We start from the raw sequence: 27,083 nt of genomic DNA on the forward strand, positions 1-27,083 counted from the left end.
TCTCCTAAAACAAGGTGACATTGACCAGCCCACTCGAGCGGTGCAAGGTCTAGTTCTAAGTCTCTCATGCAGCCGTGTCTTCCAGGAATACTTATGCGCGCCACCTAATACGTACGTCAGAATGACCTTCTAGGCTCTCTTCTAGGTCCGGAGAACTTGTCGATACATTTTTTAAAAAGCCTCTGTTCACAGGCCTTATACTCTAGTGGAAGGAAACAAACCAATGAACACAAATGTCAGGTGGGAAACAGCGCTGTAGCGAGTGGGGAGCAACAGAAGGGGACGGGAGGCTATGCGTGTGTCGGGGGGTGTGTGTGTGTGTGTGTGTGTGCCAGTGTGTGCAGACACACACGGCATACGAGATTTATACAGGATGGCTAGGAAAAGCCTTTCTGATAAGGGGACATTTTAGCAAAGTCCTGAAGGAAGCAAGGGACCAAGCCTTGTGGATGGATATCAGCTAGGAGAGAATTCCAGGTAAGCGCTGCCAAGCCCCTGATGAATGGGATTGTATGTACTTCGCACAGTGCAGGAACCACAGAGAAACCGTGTGATGAGAAGGCAATGAGAGATGGGAGCAGGGCTCTGGGATGGGAACACAGTGGGGATGGACCACGAGGGCCACAGAGGCCACTGTCAGGCCCTGACTTTGACTGAGAACGAGATAGGAATCAGAGGGAGGCTCTGCTCACAAGAATGGCATGAGCTGGTTTCCTTTTAAAAAGGACCTCTCTGCTGGTTCCGTGGAGAAAGACTATAGGAGAAAGGTGGAAACAAAAGGAACAGCATTTGACTATTATTAAAAATTTGTTTTATAAATGATCCCAGTACCTGGCAGGCATGAAAACGATACGGTGTAGATCTGAAGTTTAAAAAGGAGAAAGACACCTTTGTAATGACCCCTGAATGATACCTTTGAAGTGACTTGGGAGCCCGTAAGGGTCAGAAAGGGTGAGCAGCTGCTCACAGGGAGTAAACACCGAGCAGAGACTCAAACCTGTGCCCGTCTCTGAGACTGACATGCTTGTCTTCTGCTCACATTGCTGCCAAACCCCATCATGCCATTCTTCACATTTCCGCCAAAATGAACTTCCTAAAGTGCAGGTCTGACTCTCACTCCCCCTAAAACTCTTCACTGCTGCCTATTGCCCTGAAGGCAAACCCAAACCCCTCAGTAAGCTGTTCGGATCTTTCAGGATCTAGCCTCTGAGCTCCAGAATAGGGAAAGTCTCCCCACTCCCTGAACATGAAAACACTTCCTTACCTCCCAGTCTTTGCATATTGTTTCTGTGCCCCAACTGTTTTCCTTCTTAGAAACAAGTTTCAAATAGCACAACAGCAAAGGACAGCCAATTGCTCAAGAGAGTAACACTAGATTCCATTCTTTAACACGATCTCTGACACCATGCTGAATTTCTTTACATGTATCATCGGATCTTACACTTACAGTAACCAGCACTGCTGTGTTGCACAGCTACTGCTGCCGTTTCCATTACAGCTGGTGTGCATCGCACCCCCTGTGGTTGTGCAGCGCACGGTGCCCTCACAGTAATCCTCTGCAGTAGATATTACCGGCCCATTTTGGAGGTGGGAGAACTGAGGCTCAGGCTGTTTAATTAAAGTCATAGCTCAGTACTCGTCAGCTTCAGAACTCATCAAACCCTGGACTCGTCATGTTTTGATGAGAAAAAAATGTTTCAGCACTCGGTGCTTGCTCGGGACTCATCGCACTTGCTAGAACTTGCATGAGTCACAATGCTGCCCAGCAAGAGAAAATGCTTCATCACTTGTCGCTTGAAAAATGCGTTCGGTATTCCTCAGTTGTGGCACTCATTATGAGTTCTGGTACAAATTAACAATGAGTACCAAAGCACTGCTGGACTTGTTAAAAGTCATACAGATAGTAAACTCCTGAACTGGGATTCAACCCTGCTCCGTCTCTGAGACCGATGTAATTAAATGCTCCATTATATCATTCCTGATAGTGTGTAAAGTAATCTTTGAGAACTATTAAACTTGGGCTTGGACTAGCCCATTGGAAAACCTCTTGGCTTTCATGCAGGTGTAGGAGGGCGTAGGTGGCAAAAGTCCCATGGAAGGTTTCCAACAGCCTAGCCTGGCTTTTATCTCAGGGCTTGGAGACTCAAACAGACAAGCATCAATAGCTGTGACGTAACGTGTGGGCTGGCACGTTCCTCGGGACAGCTGTCCTTCAGTTCCCAGCCTTTTAGCAATTACCTGGCAACCTCTTCCTGCACGCACTCTTGGGGCAATCTCTTAGGTCAGCCAAGAAAAAGCCCTGCTCCAGCTCACATCTCATAGTATGTTCTTAGCCAAAGGGTAGCAGATGTGCAAGGGTGGATGAAGCAATAAAGATCCATCACCATCATCAGAGAAAAACAAAGGGGGCTTCTGAGGTTAACTCAAAAACACTCCAAGTATATTCAAAAATGGGTAGTATTATAATTTGTGAAATCAGTGGACACAAATCTCTGATACAGCTTATTGGCAATGAAGCAAGTGGAAAGAACTTTCCGGAAAGTTCTTCAGGTTCTTTCTTTATTCAATTAACACCAAATTCAAATGCTTGTGGTGAAGTAGGAGAGCTGTTATTTAAATGAGAGCTCCTTGTTCGTTCTTTTGTCTCCAGTCTTTCAGGGTCTTTCCTCTGCCATCAGACTCAAGCAGGTCTACTTGGTTCTCCCACTTTCCCCTCACATAAAATATTTCCGTGGAAAATAAGCAGGAAAGAGAGGATGTCGATATGTTAGTCTGCTGCCTGGCTTTTTTATACTTTGCTCTGATCTAACCTACTGAACTTTGTAACAAGGGGTAGGCTGGTTTTAACAGTAGTTTCAGATCAATTATTACATCCATGGCCAGTTCTTGCTTAGGAATATCCATCACGTCATCTAAGTAAGTCTTCAGCACAGTATCAGGAATACCCAAATTGTCTTCTGCTCACTGTTTATTTTAAAACAAATCCAACAACCCCGCCACCTACAGGTTACAGAAATGGCACTGGCATAGGATGGTGAAAAGATATTCCACTGAGCAAGCCCACTAGTCCATGTCGAAGGCAGAGGTCACAGGATGGAAACAGGTGTCTGTCTGAATCAACCTTCCTGTGAAAGGCACGAGGAAAAGAATCCCACAGCACAGGCCTGAGGATCAGTGAGGCCGCAGAGCAGAGGGTTCCCTGTGACAAGCAACAGCCGTGTTGATTGCTAAGGAGAACCTGACTCAGAGAGAAGGAACACCTCCGGCACTCCCACCAGGCCAGTGCAGGAGGCCGCCCAATCTCATTCTGTTGATTGGCAGCTGGGGTTATTCCAAGGAACTCCTTGTCTCTCCTTCCTCAGGACCTGGGATTCCCTTCTACGTAATTCTTGCTGACTGAAAGCCTCAAAGCTATGAGATTAATCTCTTCTAAAGCCGCATTAAAAGAACCACAAATTCTGTCCGCGACCAACGCAAGCACTTCCAAATGCTTCTAGACGATGAGATGATGCCCAAGCATGACTCTCCGTGTCTGCTCATTCATCTAGGCTGCGGATTACAGTCCTGGCCCCCATCCTCAGGCTCTCAGGCTTGCCCACCCTTCAGGACGGAGCTAGGTTTCCACGGTAGCTTGCTGCTATTACCTTTTTTATTTTTTTCAATGAGACAGTTTCCTCTTTGCTGCCTGATAAATTGGAACAGGTCCTCGATAGGACAGGCAGTGAGAGGTCAAGTCCCTCTGCCTGAATTTATAAGTCTAGAGTCAGGACCTGTCCTGTGTCAGAAAACACCCACCTCATTCACCAAAGGAAGTAACGGGGGTTAATGGTCAGGCAACATGGCCAAGAAAGGAAACGTGGATTTAGGATTCAGGACAATGAAGAAGTTCCTGAAAAGCCATGAGCAGCAGGCACCTCTGGGCCCTTTCCCCTACTTTGTTTTTCTATATAGAACTTACTATTTTTTATATGCTGTATAATTTACTTCATGGTTCTGTTCATTGTCTTTCTATCTCTGATAGGGTAGGGCTTTGGGTCTCCTTCACTCACTGAGGTGTCCGGGCCCTAGAGCAGAGTCTGGAAAATAGAAGATAAGATGTACTGGACCTGCTTAATGAATGAACACAATCACTCAAACAGGGTCACGTGCTGGTTCACTGAATCTCTCAGAGCAAATCAGATTCTGCGATCTGGGCCTGGGCATTTGCATTTCAAAACGTCCCCTCCAATGGGCAGAGGCCAGTGTCGTACTATAAAGCCAATGTCAGCGTTAGGTGGAGAAGAGGAAAGGTGCTTCAGCTCCCAGACACAGAGCCTCAGGTGGGGAGAGCTGGTCTCCGGCACAAAGAGAGGGGCTGAGGCCTTGACTCTCCCCAGCACCTGGGTGTGGGTCCTCCTCCTCCTGCCCTCACTTGCTGATTTTTTTTCTGGAATGCCAAGGTCGTCTGCTCTGTTCAGAGGGTCTTCATATTTTGGACATTCTCAACAAAGCATATTTTTTCTACTTTCAGTACAATAAAAAGACATCCAGTCAAACATCAACCCCAAATCAGCTCCATTAAAAGGCCCCATAAAAAGGAAAGTGCATCCAGAATTTAAATTTAAATATATTAACTCTGCAGTACTGACTTAGAAATAGGGGCAGAGAAAGATAGCAGAGAATAAAAAGTCTTCTAATAGTAAATAAGAGGAGAGGAATTCTGAGAGCTCCATGTAAAGCCAGCCGGGACTGCCCTCTGACTCATTATGCCAGCGCCGAGGGCATTGTAAGGTCCCGGGATGGGGTTTGTGAGACAATAAGGGCTTAACCACTGAGCACTTGCTTTGTCCCGGATGCCCTACTGATGGCTTTGCATCCCCTACCCCGGAGCTTTCTGACAATACTGCAAGGACGTATTTTACTCCCAGTTTATGAGTGAGAAACATAAGCCGTTCATGGAAGCAAACGGGCTGAAGCCATGCAAACGTACGTGACAGGTACTGTGGATTATACCTGCGTGTTCTGCAAAATGGCAGCACCTTCGTCTTTGTCCATTTGTTTGTTTTCACTGCGTGAGTTCAAGTACTGTTCTGCGGTAGCAAAGAGCCCCTTACTTAGGTGTTTAGTGCGGAATAACCTTCCTCCCACCTGAAGAAATGTGGGTTGTTTGCACGGTTTCTTCAGAGCCTTTCACATTCCCCTCCCTGTCTCCTTCCTCTCCAGCCCCCATGCCCCACCCACCACCCCCGACCCCGGGAGGGTTTTGTAAGCACTCCTATTCATCACACAGCAAGGGAAAGATGATCATTTAGACTTGCAGGGGTGTCCAACCTTTTGGTGTCTCTGAGCCACACTGGAAGAAGAAGAGTTGTCTTGGGCCACACACTAAATACACAAACACTAACGAAAACTGGTGAGAAAAAAGAGGTTTTAAGTAAATTTACAATTTAGTGTTGGGCCGCATTCATAGCCACCCTGGGCCGCCTGCAGCCTGAGGGCCCTGGGGTGGACACCCCTGACAGAGGATCATCAGCTAAAACCTGAGGTCTGCAATCACTCCAAAGTCATGCGATAATCTCAAGGTTTTCCACTTGGTCAGGAGGAAAGAAATGAACGAACTCCTAGCAGTGAGCAAGCAAAACTAACCTAAAAGAGGGCAATGAATGGACCTGGAGAGAGTATCACGTTTTAGCATAACAAATTGATACTTTGCTCAAATAAGAATAAATCAGTATTTCTTGAAGAATTTCCATGCAGCTCACAAATGTACTGTCTTAGGGTCAAGACATTTTAAAAAATGTTTTAAACTGGTAAGTTATCCAAGGAAATGGGAAAACAACACATTCACGATTTCTTCTGCCAAGCGTTTCTTAGACTCTTGAGCGTGCCAAGATACTGTGTTGCAAAGATGAGTAAGATAATACCCCAGTGAAGCTCACATTACAAGAGTGAAGAAAGTCAGTCCTCTTTATGAAAGACAGATCTCTCCCATTCCTAGAGCATCACAGGGGTGGGGAGACTTTCCAGGCATTCAGACAGTGCAGCCATAGGTGTACCTTGATGCTCTCCAAGTGGACCACATGGTCCCAGGTTAATGTACCTGGGGTCTTGGGTTAATACAACCAGGGTCCTAGAAACTTCAGACAGCTCAGCCCACAGTCCTGCAACAGAGACATTCCAAGTGTAGGGAGCATCTCTTATGTACTCCATGAAGCTTTCAGGGGCCTCGTGATGGACAATAATAACCGTTTCAGACAATAATTTGTTCACCATTCACCCTGAAGAGAAAGAACAGCCTTTTTTGCTGTTTGACCTTATATACTGAAAAATAATGAGGTCATATACATGCATTTATATTTGAGTTGCCAAAAAAGATTTCCTATCTACAGATATTTTTTCACACTATCTTGATAACATTTCAACTTAATTTTTTTTTTTTAGTGAAGTGTAGCTCTCTCTCTACTTCTTCTAGTTCTAGAGAGCGAACCATTCATTGATTCATCAGGCATTTATTGAGAGGCCTCTATATGCAAAGCACCAGACCAAAGACGGGAAGATCTTTGTGCAGATTACAAAGACGATTACCACGTGGTCCCTGCACAAATTTATAATCTTCACACGACAGTTACAGAAATGACCATGAATAATAGAAAGAAAGTGGAAAATTCCATAAAAGGAGGGGATTGGAGTGTGTTAAGAGCTGGAGAGAGTGAGAGGACATTGCAGAAGGAAGAAATGATGTGAATAAAGGCAGAAAGCAAAGCTTCTTCAACTTCAGTTCATGCGAGCATCCCCTGTAATGCTCATTAAAATGCAAACAACTGGGCTGGACCATCAGAGATACAGTAGCTCTAAAGAGGAACCCCCAAATTTGAATTTTAACAAGCTCCCCCCAGGTGATTCTGATATAGGCAGTCTTGGCACCACCCCCCTGAGAGAAATGGGCATAAAGGGTTAAAAGAGCAGAAGAGGGTAGAAGTGACCTACAGGGCAGGGGGCATGCTCAGCAAGCACAGACTGGAGAGCCAAGAACGTAACTATATCTTGACAGGAGGTGGTGCCTAAAAAATAGAAGATAGTGGTTGCCGTCATATCAGGAAGATGTAGATGTGAAACAAGATATCAGATAACTTTTCCCTCCCACAGATCAGGTCTCCAGGCAGCATCAAAACACAAAGTCCCCTGGTGATTGTGAATGGGAGGCAGGGGAGAGGCGAGCAGAGAAGAATGAGCCTTGAACACAAGATCACAGGTGCCCCCCAAAGAAGAGATCAAAGCACTGGGAGTAACTTACCCCCACCTCATAATTTTCCTAGGGTTAGTTCTGCCTTCTGTGAATGGAAACAGGCAAGGATTGCTAGGACACCTCATGACACGGGACAAAGACCCAGCACACTTGGAGTTTTCAGAGACCTTGTATCTAGGTTCCATACACAAGCCCTGGAGAGAGGTGGAAAATAGGCAGAAACAAAAACCCCAAACTCGAAGCCTTGGGGCTTAGGAGAGCTGTGCTCTCTAAGTTACAGGCTCTTTATGGAGCTCCATCTACTTTCCCTGTTCACTTCAACTCAAGAGTACGTCTTTGCAGTCACTCCTTCGGCTTTCTCGTCTGCCCCTTAAGAATGGGGGTGTTTGATAAAAAATTGAAGTCCAAGCTATGTTATAGGAGCCTTGAGAACAGTGGCTCCCCAACCTTTTGGGCACCAGGGACTGGTTTTCCAGAGGGGAGGGGAGGCAGAGATGGACAGAAGGCAGAGCTCAGGCGAGCATCCCTCCCTCGAGGTCTGGTTCCAAACAGGCACAGACCAGTACCAATCTGTGACCTGGGGGCTGGGGACCCCTGCTTTAGAATACCTTTTTAAAAAATCTTTAATAAGGAAAATTCTAGTTATGTGATTATGTGAGTAAAGGCTGGTGAATTTTATCAGCTTTTTTCCTGAGTCATTAAACTTCGTCTTCAAATAGATTGCTTTTCAGGAGATGGAATCCTATCAACTTGAGGTTTGTAAATCTTTTAGATTTTCCTGCACAGTCTCAAATCACAGTCCTTGAAAGAATAAGATGCTCTTGAGGACAGAAAAAGTCAGAAATAAAAAGAAATATATAAAAAGAAACTCAAGCTGATAGATTCTCACATAATGATGACCCTTCATCAGTATCCCATGTTACAGTTTTCTAAGTTCCCGACATATATTCAGTGACACAGCTCTAAAACCAAATGTGTATGTACCTAGAACGAACTAATTTATCATTACTGTTATTATTATTATTAATTTAATTTTAGAGAGAGGGGAAGGCAGGGAGAAAGAAAGGGAGAAAAACATTGATGCAGAAATGTCAATCGGTTGCCTCTTGTACGCAGCCTGACCAGGGAACAAACCCGCAACCCAGGCACGTGCCCTGACCAGGAACTGAACCAGCTACCTTTTGCTTTGTGGGACCACACCCAACCCACTGAGCCACACAGGTCGGGGTTAGAACGAATTAATTTTTAAAATAGAAGCAGCTTAGAAAGGAAGTAGTCAAATTTTATTATTTAGAGCAATAAATTGAGTGGCTTATAGGAAAACACAAAATGCTTACACAAATCTCTGAGCATAGTTTATTAAACATATAGTTTCTGTAAAAAAATGTGGCACCTAGTGCATGTGCCCTTTAAGTCAACCCTGTACACCTGTAGTTGAAGAATTGTTTAAAAATCGGCTTAAGTGTTAAGACTTCAATGTTAGTAACTCTGCCAAGGCTATCACGTTACTGTCTTCTCGTGGTCAGTGAGGATCCATAGGATAGGACCAATTAAAAAATGTACAAAAAAAGTTAATGGGGAAAGAAATGCCAACCATTTAATTAACAAGTGAAGACTAATTTCTGCCTATTGAGCCTTTGCTTAAGCAAGGACTGTTTTCTTCAGTATCAATGACTAACAAGAGAACATTCATTCATTCACTCATTCACTCATTCATTCATTCATTCATTCAACAGATGTGTACTATGTGTCGCAATGTGCAAAGCATCGGGACTAGACCCATAAACTAAGTAGACACAATCTCTCTCCTCTTGGAATCTATTATCCAGCTGGGAAGACAGATAATAAAGATTAACTCAATTGTTACAAAAAAGAATCATAATTATTGACTCTGATAAATGCAGTGAAGGAAAAATACCAGCCCACTAGAGTAAATAATGGAAGACCTGACCTACTAGGGTATTAGGAAAGGCTTTGCTGAAGAAATAACATGTGAGCTGAAATTTAAGACGCTCAGCAGGAAGCCAGGGGAAAGGGTCCGGGAGTGCAAGGCCTTGGGTTGACAGTTCTGCAAAGACGGTTCTCTGAAATGGGATTCCACACCTTGACCTACCTTGTTCGGTACCCTGGGGCATGAGATCATGTTTTTAGAAAACACTGAAAGCACCTTCTGTAACTTACATGAGACTTTCCCCTCTGAGGTCACAGTCATGCAACTGTCATTACCTGCCCTCTACCCTACTGCTTGGGGGCGCTGTGCTGGCTGGAAGGGTCACTGCCCTGGCGGCCGAAAGAAATGACTGCTCCACTTGGCTTTCCCTGACCACTTTTCCTCTTTTCAGACTCATTTATAAAACTGGGAAATTGCGCTAGCAATCCTAAACTATGATATTCTAATCCCTCACTTTGGCATTCAAGGTCATCACACAACACCTGTCTACCTTCCCAGGTCAACTGAGCTACCAAATAAAAAGTACCCAAACCTGCACCCCACTTTCCTTTCTCATGCTTTTCTCCCTGTCCTTCACGATCCACCTCCAAGGTCCAATTTCCCTTCATTAAACTTCTTTTATTGCTAAGAATGCCTCTAAAAGTCACCCAACGTTGTCCACTCCCCCTTCCCCTGACATGAAAACCCAGGCCATGGTAACCTGAAAGACTTTTCCAAAGCCACACATCTCAGAAGTGAGGAGCCAGGCTGTATAACAAGGTTCCTGAGTTTCTAGGCCGTCTCTCTTCACACGACATCAACCCAATTATTGAGGCTCCCCAAGCCCAGTGACGCCGCCCTGGTGTCTCTCACCATCCACCTGCGTGCCAGGCATTGGCAAACCACGGCCAACGGGTCAAATCTGCCAAAGGTAGCCTGCCACCTGTCTTTGTAAGGTCCATGAAATCAAGTTCTTAACATCTTTAAATATTTGAAAAAAATGAATAACCAATACTTCATGACATGTGGAAATTATGTGACGCTTACATCTCAGTGTCCATAAATAATGTTTGATGGAACACAGCAGGCGCATGCGTTGAAGTGTTGTCTGGGCTGCTTCCGCACAGCAACAGTGGTGAATAACTGAGACAGACCCTGTGGTCCACAAAGCCAAAAATACCATGTGGCCATTTAAAAGTTTGGTGACCTCTGGCGTATGTCATTACGTATGTCCTTGTCTTCCTTTACCTGTGCATGGCAACCCCCCACAATTAGAATGTTCATGTAAAGGCACACAGCAGAGACAGGGGCTCTCTCACCATTCATCTCTCATATAATAAGAAGCAACCATCGCCCTGGCCAGCTGGTGTGGCTCCACCGGTTGCAGCATTGTTCCTTAAACCAACAGGTTGCAGGTTCGATCCCTGGCCAGGGCACATACCTAGGATGCAGATTCGATCCCCGGTTGGGGCACACACAGAAGGCAACTAATCAAACAATCAATGTTTCTCCCTCACAATGATGTTTATCTCTCTCCTTCCCTTCCTCTCTGTCTAAAAGCACTGAAAGAATGTACTCAGGTGAGGAAGAAGAAAGGAAGGAAGAAAGAAAGAACCTTCACTGAGCACTTATGTGCCAGAAACTGTTCCAAATGTTTCACAAGTACTCATGTATTATTTCTTACAAAAACCTCCTGATGCCCCTTACTACTATTATTTCCATTTAATAAATGAATAAAATGAGATGCAGGTGTTAAATATACCATTTGCTGAATTCAACCTTATGTAATACCTATCGTGATATGTCTGCAGACCTCAGAGAACATTAGTCTGAGTACCCCAGGGGCCTTCATTGTCCTCAATCTAGAAGTAAAAGTCACAGTTCTCTTTCCACTCTGGGAATCACTGTTACTCATCCAGAGACTCCTGAGACCAGAAAACACAGGCACATTTCGGGAGCCATCTACATTACCTGAGACAAAAGGGAGATGTGACTTCGGTGAAATGACTTCAGAGTCATCGATCTGGATTCAACCATCTCCAATTTCACTTTATAAAGTAATTTCATTTCATGGTTATATGCTTATTTGTTTAAAAAAAAAAACAGATGATCTTGGATGTCTTTTCCAGAGCAGCTAGCTGTGGTTCTAAGCAGAAGAGGACTGATAAGGAGAAGCTCTTAAAACAAGCCACTGATAGCTCATTGATGTCCAGCAGAAGAAAGACAGTGAGGATCCAGGGCAAAAAAGAACGATCAACTTTGCCAAGCACCAACTCATGAATTTAAGCTCTCAGGGGCTCACATCCCCCAGGATTTGAAAGGCAGATGACAGATTGTTCTAGAAGAGTGACTTGGAGACATCTGCTGTATGACTGAGCACCTGTGCCAGCACTGTCCGTTGGCCCAGGCTGTTGTCACTCACTCCTGGGGCTCTACCACAGTCTATGGAGGAGGTTAGGTTTGCATGGAGAGTAAGCAGTCCAAATCTCCAAACCTGCTGTTGGGGCTGGATGCTGTCCCTGGAGCAGAGCAGACAGAGAGCTCCAGGTGCTGTGCTGTAAGGGAAAGCAGAAGTGAGGAGCTGGAGAAGCTCAAGAAGCTCAAGGGAGAAAACTCCAGAGCCATTCGGTGTGAAACAAAGAAAAACACATCTGTAATGACACAGAACACATAACCATCAAATTTAAGAGAGAATCCGGCTGGCAGGTGGCACTTGTCTAACCTCTCAGACTCTCTCCTTCAGGGTTGTGCTGGAAATTCATCATAAATTGTGGTTTCACATGCAAAATGCATTTGTGCAATGGCTTATGCTGTCATTTGTTCCAGATCCACAGGCCCCACGGCATGGTCCTGGCTGTGACGGACAGCTGATTTGAAAAGTCTGGAAATGGCGCTAACATTGCCCCAGGGTTGTCCTTGTCATAGATGAGCTGGGGCTGTTTATTTAAAAATAGCTAGAGTTTATTTATTATTAAAGTCCTTTTCATTCTCCGAGAGCAAACTAAAATGCCTTCTCTTCCATGAAGGCTTTTCCTAAGTTCTCTTCTTCCTTTCCACTCTGCAGCACTTTGCTCATTAGTCGCAGCAATCTGCCCACTTGGCCAGACTTTCAGCTGTTCTAGACCATGACATCCCTAAGAACAGAGAATGTGGCACAAAGAACGTGGTTGTTGAACAGCCTCAAAAAATGGAATCAACACCTATTAAGTCTTGAACAAGTTATGTAGCTGAGCCAACACCTTCACCTTTAAATTGGGAGAAGAATGCTGCCCTTGCAGGGGCTTATGAGCATTAAATGAGAAAATGTGTAACGAGTACTTACACCCGTCCCTGGAACAAAACGGGTGCTCAGCATATGTCCAATAACTGCCCTTCATCATCTGCATTCTCTGGAAAGCCCAATGCCGTGCCTTGCATACACTGGGTGCTCAACAATATCACAGCTGGGTTGAAATAAGCTGCTGAATCACCCTCTTGTCTGTTTGACTTCATCTCATATTAGATTCAACCAGGCAATTACTAATTATGCTGACTTCACATACAATGACACCTACAAAGTGATTATGTTTTCTGTCCTTTTAAAAACATGAAGATGGATTCTATTACATGTATTTTTCTATGCCTATTACTTATGCAAGAACCCCTTAGTCTGCATTAGTATCATACTAGCTTCCTAGGTTACTAGGTCTGAATGGTCCAAAATGATACGGTTAGAAGCCACTCAAGATATTAAGGATATCATTTCACACCAAGGAAAATATTTTGCCCATTTCTCAGAAGACTGTAAAAAGGCTAAAATTTTCAAGAAGGGATGAAATTTTTGTTCCCTTTGCTGCCTCAGAAGTAAAATTTCAGTGTTGGAGTTCATCTCAGCAGCCCAGTTCCTGGGCATCGGGCCCTCACACTTACCCAGCAAAAGGGCCCTCGGAGAGTACTAACCAGGCAACAACCTAGTTTCAAAATTCTCTCACTTCCCCTGCATCATCCTGTGTTCCAGGCCCTCAGGACTTTTCTGTCTGCCAGCTTATCTGATAAACCAGACCAAGTGCAAAAAATAAAAAGGGTGTGATGCTAATGCTTTGTGAGAGTGAGTGGTACCTCCTTCTTGCCTACAGTCATTGCATTTGATTAGGGATCTACTGGGCAGACCTACTTATTCAAAGGAGTATCTCTGATAGTGAGAATTTCAAATCCTATGCTGGCCGATGGATAAAAGCTTTGCACCCAGGAGTATTCTGCCTTCTTCAAATCACTTTAGACCTGCCAGCAGCAATATACTTGCCCTTGACCACAAACACATTTCCTTCACTTCAGGACTTTTCTCCTGAAGTGGGCTAGAAAGTTTCAGGTAAAGAGAAAATATAATTCTCGCGAACCTTTGTCTCTCTTGTTACTTACTACACTCTCTTGGCTGGGCGGGCAGATGAAAGGACATTCACAAATGTAGATATAACACACAGCGTTCTATACAGAGCCTACCAAAAACATTTAAGGCAGTAAGAACTGTGAGAAACTATCTCCCAAGTTAAGTCAACACACTGGGAAAAGGCACCTGACCTCCTCATGTATATTCTGAACTGCTCTTCATAAAAACACACCAGGAAGAATAATTCACCCTAGGAGTCCCCCGTTCAGAAAACTGGCTGTTTGACTTACAAACCCTAGTGAGAACCTAATAGTTGATTAGTTTGAATCTTCAAAATATGGATTACGGAAAATATATTTTGTGATGTGTGTGCTCCAATGAGAGGCTGAGGGGGAGAGAGGCAGGAAGGGAGAGAGATGGAGCGACACAGTCACACACACACACACACACACACACACAGAGGTATCTTTTGGAAGAGAAAGAAAAAAAAAAGAGTGGGAACGATCCCATTGCACTTGATGAGGCCCCACCAGACTAGTTCTGAGTCCAAATCAAAATTCCAGAGGCAGAGTTGGAAAGCTCAGACTCCCAGAATCTAGTCCATCCCAATGGGTCAGAAATGACATTTACTTCCACCAAATCTCAGGTGTGTCTCCAGGTCACAGACACCCCTTTGTTCAGACAGAAAACTGGAAACAGCTGGGTCAGCAACCCCCTGGCTTGGTGTGCCACAATTACTAACTGAGAATTAGAACCCAAGTGAGAGGCAGCTAAGGGAGTTCTAAGTAATTCTAGAAGGAATTCTGGAACCTTGGGAAAGTCAGGGAGAATATTTGCCACAAGGGGGAGCAGGAGAATTTGGTCTGATGGGAGACAATTTGGTAGAGGCTCTGGAGGGGTCTAACTATGAGGTCTGGATGATTTGGGAAGATGTTTTGACAAGAGACATTTATCCCTTAGAAGACCAAAAAAAAAAAAAAACAGATGATACGATCAGGGAGAAAAATCATTGCATTTTGATTCCTAAGTTCTTAACAAATGTAAAGCAACAAATTAATTTTCAGTTAAAAGCAACATACATACACTCTGCAAATATATAAACCACGAAAGATAAGTGCTCTACCATCCTGTTTTAATTGTGTATTTCCTTTTCCCGATTTAATGTCTGTTTGTTTTGATCTTGTCTATTTCCATGCTGATGGGACACATTGCTTGTTTATTACCTACATGCTATTCTCCCTCCACCTGAAGGCATCATGGAGAAAGGGCTCCTCTCACTGAATTGCAAAATGAACATCAGATGTTAAAGTCTTAAAATGCACTTACTTTGGGAGAAATGCATCCGCGAGCTAAATGTACGCTTTAAGTTGCTTTAAAGGGACAGTGCAACTTCACTGGATCTGCAGAGCTTTCCTCAACATTTATTTTGTCAAAGAAATACATTAAGTACTCAGAGGGAAGGAACCCTGCGTTTACTTTGCAAGATAAATAAAAGTCTATTTTTGTCTGATAGAAAACATGTTAAATATAGCTTGCTAACAAAATGCTGAAACCCTTTCGGAATTTTATCTTTCTCGAAACATAGTAAGCTTAAAAGAGCAATTAATGTAATTCTTGCAAGTAGTCCAGTAGATGTTACTGACTATATTTCCCCTCCCTGTTGTAATTTTATTTGGGGTTAAATTACTGTTACTGCTATGTATTTTTTTCCCCTTCATAGTCGACAAAAAGGTTATCTAGTTCTCAATCTTAATCCAAAAAGATACAGTGGAAACCATTAAGTAGGAATAGAAAAAAAGTAAATAGAAAGGCAGATAGGTAGGTAGGTAGGTATGGAAGTAGATAAATTGACAGATAATAAAGCATAGCCTGCGTATTCTTTTAATTCATTACTCTACTCCCCCAGCTTTGTTGAGCTTGCAAAACAGAATAAATGAAGGCTGATTATCATGGCCACTTACATCCTTTGCAACATCTGCACAGCTCAACAACGAATAACAGGTTACCTTTGTCTAGTTTTTTCCCCCTTAGGAATTAATCATTCCATATTTAATAAAAGACAACAGCCATTTTAGGGGCGGGGGGGAGCAGTGATCCTTTTATTGTGGCTGGAAGAAATCTTAGCTAAAGAGGCCTTAGATCCAAATGGAATTCTTCAAGCAGGCAGAATTTATAAAATGAAAACCATTTAAGAAAACACATCTTGCTTCTTAAGGAAATAAGTGGGTCTTCCCCCTACCTCTCACTCACAAGGCCCCCAAAATGGAGCTAGCTCTCCCTTCCTTCCTCCTTTCATACCCGCCTAACCGCCCAATTAAGCAAGTTTAGCAAAACTAGAGCTAAATCCAAGTAACACAGGATTTGAAAGAGGAACCTAATGACAATCACCCCTCTCTTGGCTTTGTTTTCTTTTCTGAAATGAATGAAACATCTAGCTACATCTTCCTCCCTCCTTTCCTGACTTGCTGCCGGAATAGCTTTGGGAGAGAAAGAGCCAGCATGTGAGGCAGCGCTAGCGTGTGCTGGGGGCATGGGTGGGACACGCACTTCGTGAATCCCCTCGCCTCCTGGGTGCTCCTGGTCTCCCTTAGGAAATCTTCACACAGAAGCTGGAGTGTGTGTGTTCCATTGCTCATATTTGGAGATACTCAAGCTCTGCCTTTCACCAGATCTAATCAGAATCTCCACCTACTCCGCCAGCTCCTCCATGATGGAGATGCCTGTACTGTCTTTACCATATCTGTCATTTTTTAAAAAAGCTTCTTCCACTACACCTCCTACTGATATCCTTTCTTCTCTTTTTAGTCTTTACACCTCCAGCAGGACAAAGTTTGTATTGTTACATTCACAACCACTAGTGGCTGACTAGCAGGAGTGAGACAGAGCGCGCCAGCCAGCAAGGGAGTCAGGCTAAGGGAGGTGGGGGTGGGGGGTTAAAACAGATTCTTAGTGCAAAGCATGACTTTCCAATGACTGCGGACACCATGAACATCGCTCTCTGCAAAAAAAATTCTTTGTTAAATTTGATCACTCTGCCGTCGGTCCAACCACTGCCACTTTGGCGAGGGAAATACGAATCAGCAGCCCAAGCCATGCATCAGTCAACAGAAGCCATGGAGGGAGGGGGATTTAAAAAATCAAGGATGCACACAGAAGCATCGCCTGGGCGGATTTGGTTTCTTTAGCCGACTGTCCACCCGTAAGACCTCCCTCTTCTTCGTTAAGGTGGAGCCAAGAAGGGTATCTCACATCTCAGAACACAGACCATTTCCCTAAAGCTCCAGAGGCAGATAATGCTGCTGCAAAGTTCCTTTCCAATCTCTTGAGGGAAAAAGCCTGTACGTGCAGAATCCCCAAAGCACACTGCCGCACAGCGCCCGGAAAAGGGGACCCTTCAGCCCACTCCCCGCTGCATTTTTTCCTGCCTGTCCCCGGCCCGGGCCACACCTCCCTTTGCTCCGCAGTCCGTGGCGAAGGAGCACCCAGTGCTAGACGTAAAGGAAGGGACTCGCAAGTGTGCCCTTGAGGAAGACCCCAGGGATTACCAGGAGGAGTGATGACCGCGGAGCTCAGTTGGTGGGGACGCCGGGATCCCCAGCAGCGCTGCATTCCGGGTGGACTTATATCTTCGCGCCCTCAATGCTCAGAGGCCAGTGCCGCGCAGGGTGCAGCATCTCCCGGGCAGCCCTTTCTTCCTCCGGCTGCCGGCACTGGCAGGGAGGCACACTCACGCCCAGACGCACGAGCCCGAGCAAGCTCTCTCCCCGAGAAGCCCGGACACCCCAGAAAATGTGAAGGAGCACACACGCAATTTAGGAGCCGGTCCTTTGTCAAAGCGGAGGGAAGTGTAGCCTTTTGAACAACAAACGGAAAACAGTTGGCGGTGTCGGACCAAATCCCTCCTGCTTGCCCATCATAAGATCCTACCTGGCTTGAGGGAGTGTGGATGGACCTTTCCCCCGTTCCTCCACGCCAGTAGGAAATACGGCGCACTCCCTCCTTTTAAATTGCTCCCGATTAGGAAGAGGTCGCTCCCATCTTCAGGGAGAAGCACAAAGCAGGCGACGCGTGCAGGCTCCCGTGCAGGGCAGGCTCGTGTGCAGAGCCGGGGCGAGCAGGAGCGGCGGCGGCGGCGGGTGGCCGGTGCGCGCGGGCGGGAGGCAGGCGCGGAGGGCCGGAGGCTGGGAGGGCCGGGGCCCGGGCGGCGCGCGCGCTCTTCCTCCCCCCCGCGCACACTCGCCCGCCCGCCCGCCGCCCGGGGCCTCGCACTGGCTCACACGCGCGCTCGGCCCCGCCGCAGCCGCGGCCCGCGGAGGCCCGGAGCCCCAGCCCGGTGTGCGCCCCCAACGCCGGCGCCTTTGGGCACGGTCTGGGAGTAGAGCCGGCGCGGTTTTGGAGCACCGAGCGGGTGGGGAGCTCTTCCAGCCTCCCAGCCTCTGCCGTTGAGATTTTTCCTATTTCCTCCCGGCCCCGCAGTGCGTTGTGGTCGCGCTCTAGCGCTCTCTCCCGCACCCGACCCATCGGTTACACGCACACACCCGCGCTGCAACTTTTCTTTTCAACCTTCCCCGCCTCACCCACAGACAGAACCCCAACCCCAACTCGCCTACCCGTTTCTCACCTCCGAAATTGTTAATCTTTCTTCCTTCACTCTCTATCCCTCTGCTAAAGGGATCTGGGGATGTATCAATGATTTTCTCTTACATTCTCCGTGTTTTTCCTGCACATCAGATTCTCATGCACAGCAACACGCCGGCTAGTAGCTGCTGACGCAAGCAGATAAGGCTGGGGAAGAAGGGGGGTGGGGGGGGAGGTATTTCCCAGCCAAGAACTCTGAAAGATTCTTCGCGTTGGTATTTCCCTCAGACTGCAGCTCACCTGGGAATAAAGACCAAGAGGCTGTTTAATGTGAAAGCCACGCAGCTTTTCAACTACAGACAGGAGTAAAAGCTGAGCATTAAGGTTCAGTTGGGAAAGATCTAATGCAGAAATCGACGAACCATTCATTGCCCTTTCCAAGAGAAGCATTATCATTGCCAATACATCACTTCCCCATAATTAATAAAGGAGCATTGCACCAGCCCTTGCACTCTTGACAGCTCATTCATCCTTACAAATCCTTAATGACTTGGCAGGATGAAAGGCTAGACCTACTGTGGAGTTCACAAACGTGGCTGCGCATCAGACACCTGGGAACGCTTGTTAAAAACGAAGCTTTCAGCGTCCCATCTTGAGACTGATGCGTAGCTCTCAAGCGGGACTCCAAGTTTGTGTTTTTGAAGCACCAGTAGATATTCGGTGCTGGCGTGGTCTGCCAAGGTGTAGGGTTGGAGGGTCAGGGACAGCTGCCTGGGGAGGTGAGAGAAGGAGAGAGGTGCAGAGCACTAGGTAGAAGTTAAGTTTCCTAAGCAGAATTCTTCCCAGTACTTACAGTGCAGTTCGGAGGCAGCCAGCCCTTGGGAAAAGAGTGATTCTGATCAGGAACCCCACTGTTCGACTACCGCAAACAATGAAAGTAGCCCTCCTCTGCCTCTATGCCAGTGGCTCTCAATCCTTACTGCACCTTAAAATCACCTGGGGAGCTTTTCAAAGTCCCAGTGCTTCGGCCACACCCCAGGCCCATTAACTTGGAATCTTTGGGGGTGGGACCCAGGCATCAGCAATTTTTTTTTTTAATGTTTCCTTGTTGATTCCTTTGTAACCTAGGTTGAAGGTCACTGTTTTAGGTCAATACTCAAACAAGAATGGGCTATGAATAAGCTAGGGAGTGTCGTTTCTTAGGAAGTAGGTCTGGAGCAGGCCTTGGGATCCACACGTTTGCCTCACTTCCATCCAGGCCATGCTGCCTGAATAAGGGCCTCCCTTTCATTAAAGTAGTCTGTTGAATTCCAGCCAGTGGCTATGGACCCTGGGCTTGGTGGAGGACATTCCAGACTTCTTCTTGTCTTGTGTATTCCCAGGAATCATCCTCTCTAAGGCATCTTTCTTTCCTCGCTAAGAGTTCAATTTTCTCGGAAGCCACTCTGCGCACAGACTTTTTGAGAGACTGTGCTGACCAGTGGGTGTGAACAGGATCACACGTGGGGAGGAGACACAAGCCACCCTCTCTCTGTTAGAGTATGTCCTCAACCAAACATTACTTATGGTCCTGAATTTAAGGGAATGTAAAAAGGGCAAACATTTGGCTCACACTCAGGGAAAGGGTATTGGAGAGTAAAGTGGCTTTTTAAGTGACACAGGGAAATGCATAGTAAATAAAGACCTCGTCCGTAGGAAATGGGACACAGCTAACTGCAGCAGCTAAGTGAAAGAGCTAAGTGAAAATGTGAATGGAGTATGTCTCATTGGAATAAAATCTGTGGAAAGGGTGTGGCCTATTATTGCTATTATGGACTACTTAGTGAAAGCTCAGATTTTCCTGAAAGTGCAAGAAGCATGTTAGTGACGTAGGGTAAAGAAAACCTGTCCTTAACCTTTTTATCCCACTGGTCCAAGAACTTTATTCCAAAATCCATCTTGTCAGAGCCGAGAAGGCATGAAGGCTACACCTTGGGTCTCTCTCTGTTCCTCCTCTTTTCCAACCTTGGATGATACTAGATCAACTTGGATTATTGGGAAAACACCTCCATTAAATGGGCCTCTCTTTACCTAGAGCCTTTAAAGCCTAGTGCCTAGTGATTTGGTACTCTTTTTGAACTGGCTCAATTTTTGAACCTGTAATTTTGATTTTGCCTTTCATTTCTCATTAAAGGATCTCTATAAGAGTTCCAGGGCCCCGAGGCAAATCGAACCTTTTGCTCCCTCCAAACTGTCAAGCATGACTGGATTTTTATTGCAAGAATTATCAAAGGCTACATCACCGGCACAAGGCTCTAGCTAAGGACATTGAGAGGCTGCTGCAGGCTGTGGCTTTGGAAAGAAGAAATATTGTTTGTAGGAAGGTGGTGATTTACATTCCAATGGCAATAGTATTTCTTAATTGTATTCTTGAATAGTAATTGCCATTCCTCCCTTTGGATTTGAGATTCGGAGTTATGGGTTTCCACTGTTGCGTATCCAAGCATGACCATTCTGGGGGCTCCACAGGGATATCATTAAGATTTGATATATTCTAATATCAAACACGGTTCAGATATTCATGAACTATTTTCCTGCAAATCTTCAGGAGATTTTAGTCACCTTATTATAAGACCAATTATAAATCTTGTGAATCAGGTCTAACCTTTTTATCCAGCCTATGAAAAAATTAGGCATGTGATCAGTGGTACCACAATTTTAAAAAAAAATATTTATTTTACTAAAACACCCAATAATTTTTTATGACAGGGAACAATAACTTTGTGCTAATGTAATTCCTTTCTGTTCAGTTTGAATCACTTAGGTCAGAAGTACCGTCACTGTGTTTTTCAGCGCTTGGTGCTTCTTGAGCATCTTCATGTAGAATGAGTCCTTCCTGATCTCACCGACTCTTTTTCCGGTTGTCACATTCACATCTCTGCTCACTCTTGGTCCGATCCTGATTTCTACATAAGAAAAAAGTATTAAATGCTCTCAGCCTGGCCAGCTAGTGGAGCTTAATGTTTGCCATCTCCCCACACCTCGGGACCTCAGGTGGGCCTCTGGCCCCATTTGTCCATTGGGTTTTCTTTGCTGCTGATGGGATCCAAAGGCTTTTGCCTCAGGGGGTGGCGGGATTCTTTGTTTACTCAGTGCTGGAGTTCCTCCTCTGGGGTCTTATTCCTGCAATTCCACTTTTACTTCTCTGTTTTGTTCTGACCAGTTAAGCATGGCAGTGGAACCCCAGCCAGTAAGTGGGCCCTGCGGCTGAACGGGGACCGTAGCCTCCTAGTTATCACCCATTCTGCCCTGTGCCCCACAGCTGTGAGGTCACCCACTTCCTATGAACCTATCGCAGTCTTTGGATAGCAGGTGCCTGTACTTCTGCATTTGAGAAATTATAGTCTGGGTTGAGCTTGTACAAATCCCAGCACTTTTCATTTCTCATGTTTGCCTCTTATTATATTAAGGACACATCTGGTCTGTATCCCACCAATTTACCAACAGTAAGGTGGCCAGCGAGTAGTTCAAGAGCAAAATCATTATCTAGAGTAACTAATGGGCCAGAAAAGAACAGAGACAGACGAGTTAAGAATTAAGGCTTTGGAGTTACAATACCTGGAGTCAAAAATATCACCTCTCGCTGTGTGACCTTGGGGAATTTTATTAGCCACTCTGAGTCACAATATCTGTCTGGGAAATCTGGATGGTGAAAGTCCCCTTTAGGGAGCATAGGGAGGATAAAATGTATATAATGTGCTTGACATAGTTATTCACCATAGTAATTATTTATTAAATGATGTTTTATAATCATTGGTAAAGTTCCATAGTAATGATATTCACAAAGTTAAAAAAGTTTCTATATAATCAGGTTCCACATATTCAGACTGTCATTGTTGATACTAATTATGCTATCATTTTTGTTACACAGAATTATGTACAACAAATAAACCAGGAGGATGAATGCCTCTGCAGTATGGAAGTACTTCCCCTGCCTACAACAAAAGAAGCTACTCGTACACGTTCAGATTGTGTAAGTGGAGGGTGTGGTTACGTGACTGGTAAAGGGGGCTCTGCATTCTGGCCAGATCACAATATTTACTTTCTTTTATGTCTGGATATCAGCTTGGTCCTCTCTCTATTATAATCTGAGGGTCATTTTAAACTCTGCTATAACTAAGATTTGGGTTATCACATTAATTTTATTAAGAGGGGATGGTGTTAAAACAGAAACTTCTTCACCAAGGTTTCACAGACTTTCCTCAATATTGATTCAAGGACTCCCCATCAATAGTGGCTCAAGATGAGGCCCTGGCGTGCTCTGTACCAGGGCACTGTTCCTTGCAATCCAGTTCTGAAGCAATGTCCCTGAGAGATTTTGCACTTCAGTTCTTCCAATAAATCTCTTTTCTAAGGCATTGCCTATGATGTATAGCTTCTCTCCATCTTCAGTTGCCAGGCACTGTTTAGAATCTTCTGCCAGGGTGTTAGTGGTTACCCCAGTGCCCAGAGAGTAGCCCTTGAAAAGAGTCATAACGAAGATACCCCTGGGGGAAGTAGACTGAACTTAGTGCATGTCTAAGAGTGTGTATCTTAATGCATGGTTATAATGGTGCTGAGTCTGCCACCAGTGGAAGGGCCTGGAAATAGCAAAACTACTTGCTCTTATCTACTTAAAAGTTCAGAGTCTTATATTATGTGACCTAAAGAGCCCTTAGCAATTATGGGCAGAGAAATTCAGAAACTACACTTTTTTTTCTTTTCTATGAATGTATTGTCTTGTCACACACACCAAAGCTTAACCGTCTTTGGGTATGTTTTAGAATTTTTGAGTGTAGACCAAAATAAACATGTTGTTTATGTAGATATTAAACTTATTTGCCATTTGAAAGCTCAGATTTATATAACAAGTCCTTATGAACTAGTTGCATGAGCTGTGACTACTCTCGTTTTAAAGACCATGTAAGAAAGCACAGAGATTTGCCCAGTCCTGGCTACACAGAAGTATCAGGTGTGTTGTTTCAAGATAATGCTGAAGACCGAGCCCACTCACAGAGATTCTGTTCCCATAGATCTGAAGTGGAGCGCAGGCACTGGTATTTTTTTAAGTTCCCTAGGTGGTACTAAGGTTCAGACTGAGCTGAGCACCATCGGCCTAAGATCAAATTGCTAATTAGTAGCAAAGACAAGTGAAAAAAAATCTCCCTGTATCTGCCACAGTGCTGTTCTATGCTGCTGCTCCTTTGAACAGAGATACTTAACAGAAGATAAAAACGTGGGCTTTTCTTAGAAATTGAAGTGACCTGACAAATGTTTGAGGGTCTCTTTGAGTCTCCATGGGGCACAAGTGGGTACTGTAATTGACCTGACAAGACATATAAGCATCTTGGAAGACACGGTCGGGAAAGTGAAGTCCACGACTACTGGGCCCGCATCTGTCGTGTTGAACGCTCAGTCTCCATCGTCTAGCGCGGTTTGGGGTGCACGGTAGATGAATTCATACAGCACAGAGTGTCCCCTGTAGGGGGACTGGCCTGTATGGGTAGATGATGGATTTGGGTCTTAGGGTAAATTCTTTGGCCCCTGTCCAGTGCAAATTGCAACTTAATAGCAATCATCTCCTTATGGCACAGGGAGGGCCCTGGTTAGCAACTGACATTGTCACTGTATCCACATCCAAAGTCCTGCCTGGCCACCTGCTCTGCAATGACAGATTGTCTGTGACATTGCAGGAGGCCAGACCACACAGAGATGGCAATCTGACCGAGCCTCGGGGCTTGTGTCTGTAAACTGACCCTTTGTCGGTTATCTCTGGAATTACTTATAAGCTCCCTTTTGGCCCAGTTTGTAAGCGTGTCAGAGAATCTCTTATTTCCTGTTAAGAGGAGTTCTCCAGGCACGTATTTTATGGGTATTATGCTTGTATATTCATTTATTATTTTTCAAAAATCAAGAAACTTGTGAACTTCCTGCTATGTTCGAAGTCAGAGGTCAAGCAACTCTTAGTAAAGACAAGAAGCTGGGCAGAGCAGGGACAAAATTAACACAGTTGAGAATAGTCATATCATTCATTTGTTCCCTCATTCCTTCATGTATGCATTCAACAAATATTTGTGAGGACTTACTCTGGGCCAGGCTTGTACTGGACCCTGAAAATGCAACAGGAAAAACATCAGTAAAAGTTTACACCCTCTCGGAACTTACATTTCATTAGAAAACCAAGGGGCAATAAGCAACACAAATGCATTAACACATTATAGGGTGTCAGACGGAGATACTGCAGTGAAAGAAATGAAGCACAGAAAATGAGGGGGAGACTTCAGGAGCGAGTACTACTGCAGATGGTCAGTTTCCAGAGACCAGAAACGAAGTTAGGATTTCTCCGGGACAATGTCCTTCCTCTCTTTCTTGAGAGTCCCAAACAGATGAAATGATAGAGCACAGTGTTTTGTTGTTGGATCCTTTGTTTCTGCCCTGAGTTGAGGTTCTTTTAGGAATTCCTACCACAAAGCCACTGGCCTTCACAGGGTTAGCTGCAGAGGTGTGGTCACATGGCTTCCACCGCTGCATTCAGGACCATTTCATGTGATATAAATCCCAGAGTTTTCCAGAAAGGAAAACTAGCTCCCAGAGATTGCACGTAAAATGGTGGTATTTCTTCTAAAGCAGAGTTGCTGCAAGAATTCTGAGTGCCCTCTTTGGTTTTACTTAAAGAACAGCCTCTTATTAAAGCAACGAGATGGGAAACTACACCAGTGAGTTCTCATGGCTGAATCGTTTGCCAAAAAGTCAACAGCCCTGGCGACGAGGGAGGGAAATCACATATGTGTAACTTAATGATGGTTCCAGGGCTTTTTTCCATGAGTTTGTCAACCTCTTTTCCCGTTTTTTTACATTCTTATCTGAGATTACACAATGCACATAGTATGCACGTGCACTCACACACACACAGTGCATTCATGTACACACACTCTTACACAAACACACACTCATCCACATGATTCTTAACTGTAGCTAAAGATCTAATTTTGGGAAAATCGCCATTTGCAAATGTGCAAATAATATATGGAAATAATAGCCAACCTCTTTTTTCCCTAATTTTATTTAACAGGAATGGCTGTTTATTTGCCAGATCTTATATATTTGGTTTCAAGTCTACTCAGAGACTCATAGCCTCAAGCAGATTGTGAGCGATGTACTGGTCTCTTTTGAACACTGATAGTTTTAAAGCCTGAAAGAAAAACTCCTAAATTATGTATCTTAAAGTTAACATAAGATTTTTGTTCTTCTTGTTTCTTTTGCCAAAAAGCAAGCAAGCAAACAAACAAACAATTCTGAATATAGAAATTGCTCAAGGAAAGGCAGATTTGGATGGAAAGTTATTCAACACAGCAAAGTGCCCTCCTCACTCATAATCGGTGATCAATAAATATGTGTTGAATAAATTAAGCAAATTAATGGATCATGCCTCATTATAGGGCAATCATTTAAAGGAAATTTTGCAGCAGATTTATTGGCTGAATTTTTAAATGAGGCAGCAAGTAGTGAGCGACTACTCCTTTCAGAGCCATGAGCTAAGTCCTGTGGTAATTAACAAATGAATTAGACATCATCCATGAACTCTTGGAATTAAGTCCCATAGCTAGAATTAGACTGAAGATTTTTGAGCATTTGAATCCTATAGCCAGATATGTGCTTTATGAAGAAGGTGGTTTTCAATCCAAAAGAACCTATGCACCCCAATGTTCATAGCAGCACAATTTACAATAGCCAAGTACTGGAAGCAACCTAAGTGCCCATCAGTAAACAAGTGGATCCAAAAACTATGGTATATTTACACAATGGAATTCTACGTAGCAGAGAGAAAGAAGGAGCTTCTACCCTTTGCAACAGCATGGATGGAACTGGAGAGCATTATGCTAAGTGAAATAAGCCAGACGGTGAGGGACAAATACCATATGATCTCACCTTTAACTGGAACATTATCAAGAGAAGAAAAAAGCAAACAAAATATAACCGGAGACATTGAAGTTAAGAACAATCTAACAATAGTCAGGGGGGAGTGGGGAGGGGACAGTGGGAAGAGGGGATTACAGGAACTACTATAAAGGACACATGGACAAAGTCAAAGGGGAGGGTGGAGGTGGGGGAGGGAGGGGCGTTCGGCTGGGGTGGGGTGGAGGGATGGGGAGAAATGGCATACACCTGTAACTGAATAACAATAAAATTTTTTAAAAAATAAATAAAATAAAAACTAAATAAAAAGAAAAAAGAAGGTGGTTTTCAAAGTGAAAGGGATATGTTAAAGTGCGCATGGTCGGGGATGAAGAAGAGACCAGTGAGAAGACGATTATAGGTGTCTTGCAGAAGGCCTAATAAGAGTACTCTAAACAACGACCAGGGAAGAAAGGGAAGAATAGAGTTTCTCTTTGGCTCGATTCTTGGCAGAATGCCAGTAAGCCCCTTCCCCCTCCCCACCTCAGGCCAATATTTTAAAACATACTGAGTTTTCATTTTCAGGGGAATCATTCTGGATGGTTTCAATTGGAACACATATGCTTTCTATAAGGCTCTTAGTATTCTAGGGGAAATTTTTCCTTTAAGAGTGGCAGACTAAAGCGGGGTGGGGAAGGGTGGGATGGGGTGGGGGGTGGGTAGTCTGCTGCAGCAGGCAGGGAGAGGACCTCTTCAGTGCAATGGCACACGGTGTGATAACAAAGAGTAGATGACCCTTGGTTGGTTTTATTACTGTGTTTAAATTCTCCACAGACAAGGCAGCCACTTGGTCATTGCACCTTAAATGGACTTCTCCCATTGTCTCTCCCCAAATGCGTAGCTGCCTTTTAAATAGGTTATAGGAAATTGAGAATTTCTGATTTTTTTTCCCTTACAAAATAGAGTCGACTTGTACCTACAGAGCTTGTGAAAGATTCTTTCCACCTACACCCACCCCACCGCTCCACTAGTAAATCTCCAGGCATCTAATTCCACTGTGTGCGAAATCC

The 27,083-nt window shown here is 44.7% G+C and overlaps 1 protein-coding gene across 6 annotated transcripts in view; it reads right to left on the bottom strand.

Annotated features, from left to right (window-relative positions):
• SLC8A1 (solute carrier family 8 member A1) overlaps window positions 1-27,083 on the bottom strand; it is a 344,047-nt gene that overhangs the window by 273,900 nt on the left and 43,064 nt on the right. Inside the window, exon 1 of one of the 6 annotated variants that reach the window (XM_053924493.1) lies at window positions 17,449-17,930. The exons of 3 other annotated variants lie outside the window; for them this stretch is intronic. Coding sequence is in view for 2 of the 3 variants with exons in the window: in XM_045189491.3 (XP_045045426.2) it covers window positions 11,127-11,192 (66 nt within the window). In the remaining variant the exon portion in view is untranslated. Of the gene's footprint in view, window positions 1-11,126; window positions 11,204-17,448; window positions 17,931-27,083 lie in introns of those variants that run through there. 2 more of the 6 variants (XM_045189491.3, XM_024552892.4) reach the window with 2 other exon arrangements.

Source organism: Desmodus rotundus, chromosome 5, assembly GCF_022682495.2.
Source record: "Desmodus rotundus isolate HL8 chromosome 5, HLdesRot8A.1, whole genome shotgun sequence".
NCBI lineage: Eukaryota > Metazoa > Chordata > Mammalia > Chiroptera > Phyllostomidae > Desmodus > Desmodus rotundus.